Here is a 12,139-nt window from a genome sequence, read left to right as displayed (position 1 = left end):
AATCCTTAGAAAACCTATAGAGGAGCTGCATGCTTTTCCTACAGCAACAGGATAACAAAGCAGTGAGAAACCTATGTCCTTTCCTCTGTCCCAGAAGACATGAAGCAAAAGACCCTGGAGTTAGAGAAGGAAAAATGGCCTTTAAAATAAATCTCAGAGAAGTCAGTTCATCAGCCACTAGGACTCAAAGGTGGAAGGCAGTGGGCCACTCAGGAATCCAGCCTAGAATGAAGAGTGAGCCTCAACTCCACCAGATCACAGATCCCATATCAGCATGTGTTCCAGCACAGAACCTGGCCTGTGATTATGAATATTTTCATTGACATAGAACCTTTTGATTTTCAATGCAATACCTTTCACTTTGGGGAAGTGTGAAGAGTAGCCACTTAACAGATAGCTTTCTCAATTTAAATTACATGAATCTAATTAGAATAGATGGTCCTAATTGCCAGGCATAGTACAGATATTAACTCTTTTTTAATAGTATTTTATTTTTTCCAATTATACGTAAAGATAGTTTTCAACACTTACTTCTATAAGATTTTGAGCTTCAAATTTTTTTCTCCCTCCTTCCCTTACTCCCTCCCCAAGATGGCAAGCCATCTGATATAGGCTATACATGTACAATCATATTAAACATATTTGCACATTAGTCATGTTGTGAAAGTAGAATCAGAACAAAAGGTAAAAACCATAAGAAAGAAAAAAGAGAGAGAAAATGTTTCTATCTGCATTCAGATTCCATAGTTCTTTCTCTGGATCTGGACAGCATTTTTCATCATGAGTCCTTCGGAATTGTCTTAGATCACTGTATTACTAAGAAAAGCTAAGTCTATCAAAGTTGGCCATCGCACTGTTGCTATTACTGTGTACGGTGTTCTCCTGGTTCTGCTCACTTCACTCAGCATCAATTCATGTAAGCCTTTCTAGGTTTTTCCGAAATCTACCTGCTCATCATTTCTCATAGCACAATAGTGTTCCATTACGTTCATATACTACAACTTGTTCAGCCAGTACCCAATTGATGGGCATCCTCTCAATTTCCAGTTCTTTGCCACCACAAAGAAGCTGGTATAAATAATTTTGTACATGTGGGTCCTTTTCACTTTTTTATCTCTTTGGGATACAAACCTAACAGTGGTATGACTGGATCAAAGGACATGCACAATTTCACAGCCCTTTGGGCCATTCCAAATTGGTCTCCAAAATGGTTGCCCCAGTTCACAACTCTACCAACAATGCATTAGTGTTCTAATTTTCCCACATTTCCTCCAACATTTACCAGATATTAACTCTTGCCTATTCGCTTGTCATTCACTGTCAGGATAAGACACTCGGGTCCCTAAAAGAATCTAGACTCGCGGTTCCCCTTTTCTGTAATCACTTTGGTTTGTCAATGTCTTTCTTCAAATGTGATGTCCAGAATTGAACTCAATACTTCAGACAGGATTTAAGTAAAATACAGTGACTGTGATTTCTCTTTTATCTGTGCATTTTTTTTCTTAAGGCTATGGACTAGACCTGAAATTCCACTGGTATAGGGAACTCCCAGGTGAGAAAACTGCCAAGCGAAGTCTGCACCTTCTCTGCAATTTATGTACTGTCTTAGAGAGTTACACAAAGTCCTAAAAAGTTAAGTGCCTTGCCTGGGGTAACAAAACCAACACACATGAGAGGGAGACTGAATCCCACGTCTTCCTGATTCAAAGAACAGCTTTCTGACCATTAAATTACATAATTTCTTGATACATTTTTTAATAATCTAATATTGCATTTTTTTTTTGCATCTTCAACACACAATAAGCTCATATTAAACACGTAGTCAACACCAACAGGGTATTTTTTTTTTCGTAAATAAGGTCTTCTCCATCCTGTACTTATGCAAGTGATTTAAAAATAGCAAGATTCCCTTACAAACAATACTAAAATAACATCTCAAATCAATTTCTGGAGTGTCAGATCCAACAAAATGTCTGAATAAGCCATTTTTCCAGCCCAAGATAACACAGAAGGTAAGAAGGAGAGATTTGCAGCATGAGGAATGAGGCTGGCCCAGAGTCCACGTGGATGAAACACCAGTGGAATGAATAGGTAATGGTGACAGAGATAGCAGCAGCTTCAGAATCTCTTAAGCCAGAGACAGTAAGGGGACCTGGTAAATGGTCAGAAAGGGCAACAGGGTATCCCTGTGCTATCACTGGACACAGGAACAGATCATATTTGGTAACTCTTTGCCTACACTCACTTCCGGGTCATAGTTCAAAGGCAGAAAAGAGCACTTTGGTTAAGAGGGGCAGTATTACTTTGGGCCCCAAGGGATCAGGTACCCTGATGAACAGCATCATTTTCTGGTTCCAAGGGAGGAAGGGCCTGGACGAGCAGTATTGATTGTAATTCTAAGGGATTGGGGGCCCTTCCTGAATAAGGAACAGAGTACAGACCATAAGAGCAGTGACCATACCTCTTCTCAGATCACATCACCTATGAAGCACTGAAAACTTCCAAACCCCCAGAACTACCTCTAAAAATAGAAGTGCAAAAAGTCTAAAGCGTGAGACAGATCCCCTCCATCCCTCATGCCAAGAACAGAGCCAAACATTAACTTAAAGTATTAAGTGAAGAAATGAGCAAACAAACAAACAAACAAAAAAGAACCTGCCTATAAAAAGCTACCATGGTAATAAGGAAGAATAAGATATAAACTGAGAAGAAGTTAATGAAGTCAAAATAGCTATAAGCAAAGCTTCAAAGAGAAGATGTGAATTGGACACAAGCCCAACAAGAAGTCCTGGAAGAGCTACAAATGATCTTCAAAATTAAATGAGAGTGGTAAAGAAAAAATTAGGTAAAGAAATTAAAGGAAGATAATTATGAAAAGATATTTAACAGCTTTGTAAAAGAGGCACAAAAAATGCTGAAGAAAATAACACCTTAAAAATGGGATTGGACAAATGGAAAAAGTGGTACAAAAAAATCACTGCTAAAAATAATTCCTTAAAAATTAGAATTGGGCAGGTGAGAGCTAATGATTCCATATAACGAAAGCAGTAGTTAGAGGAAATTTATAAATACCAATATTGAAATCCTGAAAATCAAAGGAGAGATTAATAAAAGTGAAAGTTAAAAAAAAAACACTGAACATTGAACAAACTTTTTTTCATTAAATAAAACTAGGATCTGCTTTTATGAAAAAAATGAAATAGATAAACCACTGGTTAATTTGATTTAAAAAAAAAGAAGAGAAAATCAAATTTCTAATATTAAAAATGAAAAGTATGAATACAGCACCAATGATTATGAATTAAAGCAATTATTAGGAGTTATTTGCCCTATTACATGCCATAAATCTAGCAATTTAAGTGAAATGGATTGATATTTATTAAAAAAAATATAGCTTCCCAGATTAATAGAAAAGCAAATATAATACTCAAATAACCCTATTTTAGAAAAATAAATTGAATATGCCATCCTGGTCCCCAGGACCAGAAGGACTCACAAGTGAATTTTCCCAAACATTTGAGGAACAATTATTCCCAATATTATATAAGCTATTTTAAAAAAAAAATAGATAAGGAGCAGCTAGGTGGCACAGTGGATAGAGCACCAGCCCTGGATTCAGGAGGACCTGAGTTCAAAGCAGGCCTCAGACACGTAACACTTACTAGCTGTGTGACTCTGGGCAAGTCACTTAACCCCACTGCCTAGCCAAAAAAAAAAAAAAAGAAGAAGAAAGGAAAGAAAGAAAGAAAGAAAGAAAGAAAGAAAGAAAGAAAGAAAGAAAGAAAGAAAGAAAGAAAGAAAGAAAGAAAGAAAGAAAGAAAGAAAGAAAGAAAGAAAGAAAGAGAAAAGAAAAAAATAGATAAAAAAGTCCTACCAAATTCCTTTTATGACATAAACATGATTTTGATACCTAAACCAGAGTGAGCAAAAACAGAGAAAGAAAACTATTGACCAATTTTCTTTAATGAATATTGATGCAAAATTTTTAAATAAAATATTAGCAAATAGATTACAGCAATATATCACAAAACCATAAACTGTGACCAGGTGAGATTTATACCATGAATAGAAGGCTGTTTCAGTATCAGGAAAACTATCAGCATGACTGTCCATATTAATAACAGAACCAACAAAGAACAGATAAGCATTTCAATAACTGCAGAAAAGTCTTTAGCAAATGACAGCCCCATTTCTATTCAGAAACACTAGAAAATATAAGGATCAATGGGGCCTTTCTTTAAATGATAAGTAGCATCTATCTAAAACTAAGAGCAAGCGCTATCTGCAACAGGGATAAACTTAAAACCTTCCCACTAAAATCAGGGGTGAAGCACGGTGTCCATTATCACCGCTATTATTCAATTTGTTGTTCAGTTATTTTCAGTCATGTCCAACTTTTTGTGACCCCTTTTGGGTTTTTTTTAGCAAAGATACTGGAGAGGTATGCCACTTCGTTCTCCACTCATTTTATGCTTGAGGAACTAAGGCAAAAAAGTTAAGTGACTTGTCTAGGGTCATACAGCTGGTAAGTGTCTGAGGCTAGACTGGAACTCAGTAAAATGAGTGTTCCTCACTTCAGGCCTGGCACTCTATCCACTGTGCAACCTAGTTGCCCCTATTATTCAATATTGTACTAGAAATGTTAGCTATAGCAACAAGACAAGAAAAACAAGAAATAAAAAGAGTTGATGAGAAAACAAAAATTTCATTCTTTGTAGATATTATAGTATACTTATAGAACTTTAAAGAATCAATTAAAAAACTGGTTGAAACAGTTATCAACCAGGGGCAGCTAGGTGGCGCAGCAGATAGAGCACCGGCCCTGAAGTCAGAAGGACCTGAGTTCAACTCCGGCCTCAGACACATAGCACTTACTAGCTGTGTGACCCTGGGCAAGTCACTTAACCCCATTGCCTAGCTAAAAACAAAAAAGAAAAAAAGAAAGAAACAATTATCAACCACAGCATAGTTGCAGAATACAAAATAAACTCACATAGATCATCGGCATTTCTATAGACTACCAAAAAAAAAAATAAGCAGGAAAAGATAGAAAGAGAAATTCCATTTAAAATAACTGTAGACAATATAAAATACTTGGGAGTCTATCTACCATGACAAACCTAGGGATTACATGAACATAGTTACAAAACACTTTTCACATAAAGAAGATCTAAACAATTGGAGAAATATTAACTGCTCTAGGACAAGCCAATATAATAAAAATGGCATTTCTATCTCAGTTACTTTACTTATTTAATGTCACACCAATCACGTTACCAAAATTATATTATAAAGCTAGGGGGAAAAAATCACAAAATTCATCTGAAACAACAGAAGGTCTAGAATACCAAGGGAATCACTGAAAAATAAATAAGGAAGGCATTTTCGTAGCTCCAGATTTCAAACTATATTACAAAGTGGTGATCATGAAAACAATCTGTTTGTTGTTGTTGTTGTTGTTGCTCATTTCTTTCAGTTGTGTCCTATTCTTCATGACCCCCTTTGGGGTTTTCTTCAAAGATATTGCAGTGATATCTCAAAGACATCAAAAAAAGGGAATAGGACCTATTTGTACAAAAAATATTTACAGCAGCTCTTTTTGTGGTGGCTAAGAATTGGGAATCAAGAGGATGCCCATCAACTGGAGAATGGCTAAACAAGCTGTGGTATAGGATTATAATGGATTATTGTGCTGTAAGAAATGACAGGCAGGGTAATTTCAGAAAAACCTGGAAAGACCTACCTGAACTGATACAAAATGAAATGAGCAGAACCAGAAGAACATCGTACATAGTAACAACAATACTGTATGATGAAGAAATATTACTGACTTAGCTATTCTCATCAATACAGTGATCCAAGATAAACGTAAAGGACTCATGACGAAAAATGCTCCAGAGAAAGAACTTATATTCTCTTAATATAAACTGAAACAAATTTTCTTCCTTTTTTTCAGTTGAGTTTTCTTACATAAAATAACTAACATGGAAATGGTTTACATGATTGCACATGTATAATATATATATATATATATATATATATATATATATATATAAAGATTACTTATCTCAGGAAGAGGGGAGGGATGAGGAGGAACGAAATTTGCAAGTCAACATGTTTAAAAAATTATTATTGTGGGCAAGTTGGTGGCACAGTAGATCGAGCGCTGGCCCTAGAGTCAGGAGGACCTGAGATCAAATCCAGCCTCAGACACATAACACTTACTAGCTGTTTGACTCTGGGCAAGTCACTTAACCTTAATTGCCTCACTCAAAAGAAATAAAATAAAATGATTATTAATTTTTTTACATATTATTGTGAAATATGCAATGAAATAAAAAAAATTTAAATTAAAATAACTTAAATGCATAACTATTTTTTTCACCATGTTGGTTTCAGTCTATCCATTCAAAAACCATCACCCTAGCTTTGCAGACTGCACATGCTGAGTGTGACTGCAACTACCTTACACTTTGCGACACTGCTGTCATCAAATAAAAATTTGAGGCTGGCATTTTCAATACTTAAGGGATTTATTTCTCAAAACTTGCTCCCAAGGCAAAGTATCACCCAGACACCTTAATAAGTTGATCCAAACAACTAGGTTTGTGTTTTATCAGAGCTTTGGATCACAACCATGAATTTGCCTTTTTTAAAAATAACAAAAATTAAATTCTTAATCTAACTAGCTAAATTTGACAATATTATTGAATCTACTCATTTGAAAAAAGACCCTATATTTAAATAGATACATATGGGAGGATAGTAGTCATGGCAATAGAGGAACTAAGAAATCATGGAATTCAAAGCCAATAAGGATTGACATTAAGCAGACTTAGCTCAGTATTGAGCTTATTGGGGAGGAGGAACAGTGACTTAGAAATACATAAATGACAGCAAACAAAGATCAAGAAGAGTTATAGTAAATTTCAAGCAGGAGAAGTAGTCGCTGAGATAATGAGAGAATATGAATATAGCCATGGTGAGTGATGAGTATGGCATCTCTTCCTTTTAGCCTGGTGTGATGGAGAATCTGATGGAAGCTTCCAGGCTTAAAGAGAGTACCCACAGAAAACTAGGCTTCAGTGAGCATCAGAAGTCAAAGGAATAGAGAAAAAGATACTGAGGATGAAAAACAGGTAGCAACAGAGGAAAGTTTCAGAAAGAAGGGAAATGGAGGGCAGAGGATGACAGGATAAAAAGAAGACTAAGGCTGAGCTGGATAGGTAGGGGGGAAGAAAGGGTTCCTTCTTCCCTCCCACTCTTGTCACCTCAAGTACTAGGATTCTTACTCTCTTGCACTTTCCTGGGGCTTTCATCCCTCCAAATACCTATCCAGATGCAGGCCAGGGTATTGCCTACACCATTGGATATGGAGATAACAGAAAATGCTGTCATCTTAGACAAAATCATGACTGTTCCACTTAGTTACACTTCTTTCAGTACAACAGTTGTGACTTCTGAAGCTTTGGCCAACCTTCACATATCGAAAAGAAAGCCAGGCATTTCAGGTACTCTTCTATCCCTTCATTATTTGAGAATTTGCCATCAATCTACTTTTGCTCATATCTAGGAATAGAGAGAAATATATTAAAATGTTCCTTCGAGAAATTAAAAATATTCCTACCATGAAACCAAGGGGCAATGGATTTGGTGTTCCTCTCAAAGCCAGCCTGGCGGGGCAATTGTTCTTCCTTAAACCAGCGAATGATGACATCTCTAGAGACTGGACGAAGGGGCCGTTCCCAGGCCCTGAAAAAAAAAAAGAGAGAGATAGACACCAATATGCAGCATAGGTCATTCACTGAGAATAAACAAACCTCACTGAACTCCAATATGGAGTCATAGAACAAAGTAAAAGCAGACATTTTTCCAAACACCAAAAAAAAATCCCCAAAATACTTTCATTGTGATTGGAATATATTAAGGATTAACATTACAAATGATTCACCTCTCTCCTTGCTATTATTGCTATTTACCCTAATTCTCCAATTTTACACTGACTGCAATGGAGGAAGGCAAGGTAGAATTAAAAACATATTGAGTCAATTAATGTAATGTAATGTAATTAACGTACTGTTAAAAAAAAATTTACATGATGAATGAAGAGAAGCATGAGAAAACATATGTGAACCAATGGAAAGTGAATAAGCAGAACCGGGAAGCCATATAAACAATGATGATAACGATATAGATGAAAAACTACAACAACCAGAGATGAGAAGATGCACCTCTCTGTCTTCACTGGAAAAGTGGGAGACTATGGGAATGGAATAGTGCAAATATTGACATGTTGGGGTTTTTATTCTTTTCTCTTTTATTTTATTTTGTTACAAGGGGTGGTTTTCTAAGTGAGGGAGGGAAGGAGTATATATGGAAATGAAGATGATAGAAAAAACAAAACATACCCAAAAAATTGATAAGTGAATGAGTAAATGAACAAAGAAATAAACAAACATCAAGCTTAATTCTTAGAAGGGCAAATCACAGTAAAGATTCAAGGAATGAATAAGATATTCTTATGAACTATTGCTGAACAAGGTAAACAAAACTTGTAGAATACTGAACATTATGTCATTGAAAATAATGGTAAAAGGTAATTGAACTCAGGTTAGATGCAATGTGGGAGGGATAAGTCTTGGTGTAGAATGAAGCATATGTTGTCATTAGATGTAGTTGCTATGCCAGCTTTACTGAAATAATTTTTTGTTTGTTGCAAGAAAGGATTCTTCAGGCAGCTAGGTGGCGCAGTGTATAGAGCACCAGCTCTGGAGTTAGGAAGACCTGAGTTCAAATCTGGCCTCAGACACTTGACACTAGCCGTGTGATCTTGGGCAAGTCACTTAACCCCATTGTCTACCCAAAAAAAAGAAAAAAAGAGAAAAGAAAGGATTCTCTTGGCGGGCAGGTAAAGTATATTATGAAATAACTATGATGTAAAAAACAAAAGGTATCAATAAAACTTTATTAAAAAAAGAATAAAGGATTGATTTATAAAAAAAAAAAACCTTTATTGCACACCATCCCACCCTGTCTCATCTCCCTGCTTTTCCCTACCAAGAAAAACATAGCCATTACCAATTACGCTTCACATAACAAAATTAGAGTTGGAAATGGGAGGCAGGAAAGGAAATCAAGAGATTCTCCCCCATCCAACAATGGCTGTGGTGTACTTAGGACAGCATATTGCCTTGAGAAAGGATCTCCCAAAGAAAAAAAAAAAAGAGATAAGGAAAACTTAATGTACTTGAGTGAAGACATATTTGAGTAATATTGAAAATGTTGAGGGGGAAGGGCTAAGGACCAACCAGCATCTAGTACCACGTCATAATATCACATTCTTCTCCAAGTCTCTATTCAGCCCCAGGGAGGAGGAGGAAATCACCAGTGCTCTACTAAATATGGCGCTCTGCAGCCAGCGACCCAATTTAGTGAGAGTTGAAACTTTGCTATCCAGCCTTACAGCTACTTGTCTTCAGGATTTACTGCCTTCATTAGTGTTTCTATTCCTCTGTCTCCATGAAGGCCAAATGATTTAAGTATCTCACAAAAATAAAAATAATGAGAAAGACTGCTCTGACAGGTGGCCCGTCAGCAGCCTGGCAAGGTCCAAGAGCCGGCTATCCCTTCAGATGGCTCGCTCTGATTCTTCATCAAGCTAGGAATTTCAGTTCACATTAGCAGTGAGTTTCAGCAGCTCAGTCCAGCCGGTCAAAGAGATTACTCGTCAAAGCCAAATACTTCTGAACAGAGAGAGACACAAGTTCCTCTGAGTTTACTCCCCAGTTACACATCACAGCCACAGTGACTGACACGGGCAAGACGGAGCAACAGGGAATGATAAAGGGACTGTCCAGTCTTCATTGCCAGGACTCTCAATTCTAATTCCATGTAATGGCTGAACTGTCTTGGTCATTGCATTTATATAATTGTCCTAATATCCCAGAGGAGTTTTTGATAACTATACAAAGCTACCCTACAGCTAGGCCTGCATATGTTCTATTAGGACATTTCATGTGTATTTGGAGGACATGTGAAAGATCAGTTTTTATTAAGAACTCAAAAGATACCAGAACCTTTCTGGGAAAAATTCTGACTTGCAACGGATACACGAGAGATTGACACATTTCAAAAAATAGTTTCCACAAGCAATGTGGCACTTATTTCTAGACTATTGGACCATATCTTACATTATTATAAGGCTTACTTTTAACTGTAGCCAGTTTGTCTCTCATATTATTTATTCCCCAGTCCAAAATGTTAATGGAAGGCTGTCTTTGAAAGAGTCTTCAGTTTTTAGCAGACATAGACTGTGAATGGCACATACCAAAACAATACTTTCTTTAAAAGAAGGATACATTTGATCTGTACCTCTGACAAATCTTTTCATCTCCAATATTTCAATTAAAAAGCAAAGATTTTGGAAATCCATAGAAAGTAAAATATGTGAGTGACATTTTAAGAAGTAACAATGAAGGGCAGCTAGGTGGCGCAGTGGATAGAGTACTGGCCCTGGAGTCAAGAGGACCTGAGTTTAAATGCAGCCTCAGATACATAACACTCACTAGCTATGTGACTCTGGGCAAGTCACTTAACCCCAATTGCCTCCCAAAATATATATATACATATACATATTATATATACATATACATATTATATATACATATATATATATATACATATACATATTATATATACATATATATATATATACATATATATATATATACATATACATATTATATATATATGTTTAGGGGCAGCTAGGTGGTGCAGTAGACAGAGGACCGGCTCTGGATTCAGGGGGACCTGAGTTCAAATCCAACCTCAGACACATAACACTTACTAGCTGTGTGACCCTGGGCAAGTCACTTAACCCCATTGACTAATCAAATAAAAAAAAAAGAAGTAACAATGGATTCAATCAGCAACAAATTCACTTCAATTGTCCCTCCATATGGCCATGTTTGCCCCACTAGAATTAAGCACCTTAAGGACAGGAGCTATTTTGTTTTGGCCTTTGTATGCCTGTCACTTAGCACAGTACCTGGCACAAGTAAGGTCTTAAGGAATGCTGGTTTAATTAATTGATCAACTGATACCAACCTAACGGGGACAAGGAGGGACTTTGGCGGAGTGGGGCCAGGATGGTGGTTACTGAGCTTTGCCTCCTGCTCATTGTACAAACCAATTTCTTGGAACATGTTGCTGAGACCAGCAACCATCCCTTTCTGAATTGCTCGGAGTGAGTGTCGACGGTACTCATCCCGAGCTCTCTGAGCTTTCCATCTCCGTTCTTCATCTGCAGCTTTGGAACGGCATACTGAAAAAGAGAAAAGAGGGTAGGGAAAAGAGATGCTCAAAAATTGTGAGTCAATAAACATATATTTATTGAGTGCCTATGCTCAAGAGTTAAGGATGCTGTGGTACTAAAGGGGGATATATATATATAATCATTCCCTTTGCAGAAGATTTCCTTCACAAGCTCATGGTTCTGTAGCATTGTAAAGGAAGTAGATGGTTTCAATTTTTAAGGGATATTTGAGGAAATCTAGAAGTAGCCTCAAAGCTAGTCAATGTTGATTGATTGTTAGGAGAATGGGTTGGGAACTCTGTTTACAATCATGTGAACAGTGAGTCAGTGGCTGTGCTGAAATTGTGTCCTGGGTATACATTCACATGAAATTAGAGAGACTCAGTGTTGTTGAATGTGTGAACAGATCTATGGCATGGAAGATCCAAAACATGGAACATCTATAACACCCATTAAGTCAAGTGCCTCAGATTTGCAAAACAGTCACAGAAAAAAAAAAAGCACACATAAACAGTGAAGCAACCCGGCTGCATGCAGGGAGTCAAGGAGTGGGAAACGTCAACAACCTCTTTCAAAATTCTCCAAACAGACCCTGTGATATGCATAAACCACAGGTGACATCATGGAAATGGAAAGGAGTTATACCAGCAAAAAGGAATTTCCTCCTTTATGTCCAATAAGAATTTAGAATGAATGACCCAAAACACAGACTTAATGCTTAAGAGCTTTTATAGATAGCTGGCTAGGAATATCTGGTCGGGTTCTGCATAACAAAAAGAGCTAAAATAGCCCCTTGGGACTTCAAGCTAAAAACCAAAAGACCTT

The 12,139-nt window shown here is 36.8% G+C and overlaps 1 protein-coding gene across 1 annotated transcript in view; it reads right to left on the bottom strand.

The window, feature by feature from the left end:
* The window catches only part of SH2D4B (SH2 domain containing 4B), a 207,532-nt gene that overhangs the window by 68,234 nt on the left and 127,159 nt on the right, over positions 1–12,139 (bottom strand). Inside the window, exons 5-6 of the mRNA XM_020977363.2 lie at positions 11,107–11,323; positions 7,628–7,752 (exon numbers count right to left, since the gene is read on the bottom strand). Of these exons, the coding sequence (XP_020833022.1) occupies positions 7,628–7,752; positions 11,107–11,323 (342 nt within the window). The remainder of the gene's footprint in view (positions 1–7,627; positions 7,753–11,106; positions 11,324–12,139) is intronic.

This window comes from Phascolarctos cinereus, unplaced genomic scaffold (assembly GCF_003287225.1).
Source record: "Phascolarctos cinereus isolate Bilbo 61053 unplaced genomic scaffold, phaCin_HiC Scaffold_3;HRSCAF=262, whole genome shotgun sequence".
In the NCBI taxonomy this organism is placed as follows: domain Eukaryota; kingdom Metazoa; phylum Chordata; class Mammalia; order Diprotodontia; family Phascolarctidae; genus Phascolarctos; species Phascolarctos cinereus.
This window is presented reverse-complemented; position numbering and strand designations above follow the sequence as displayed.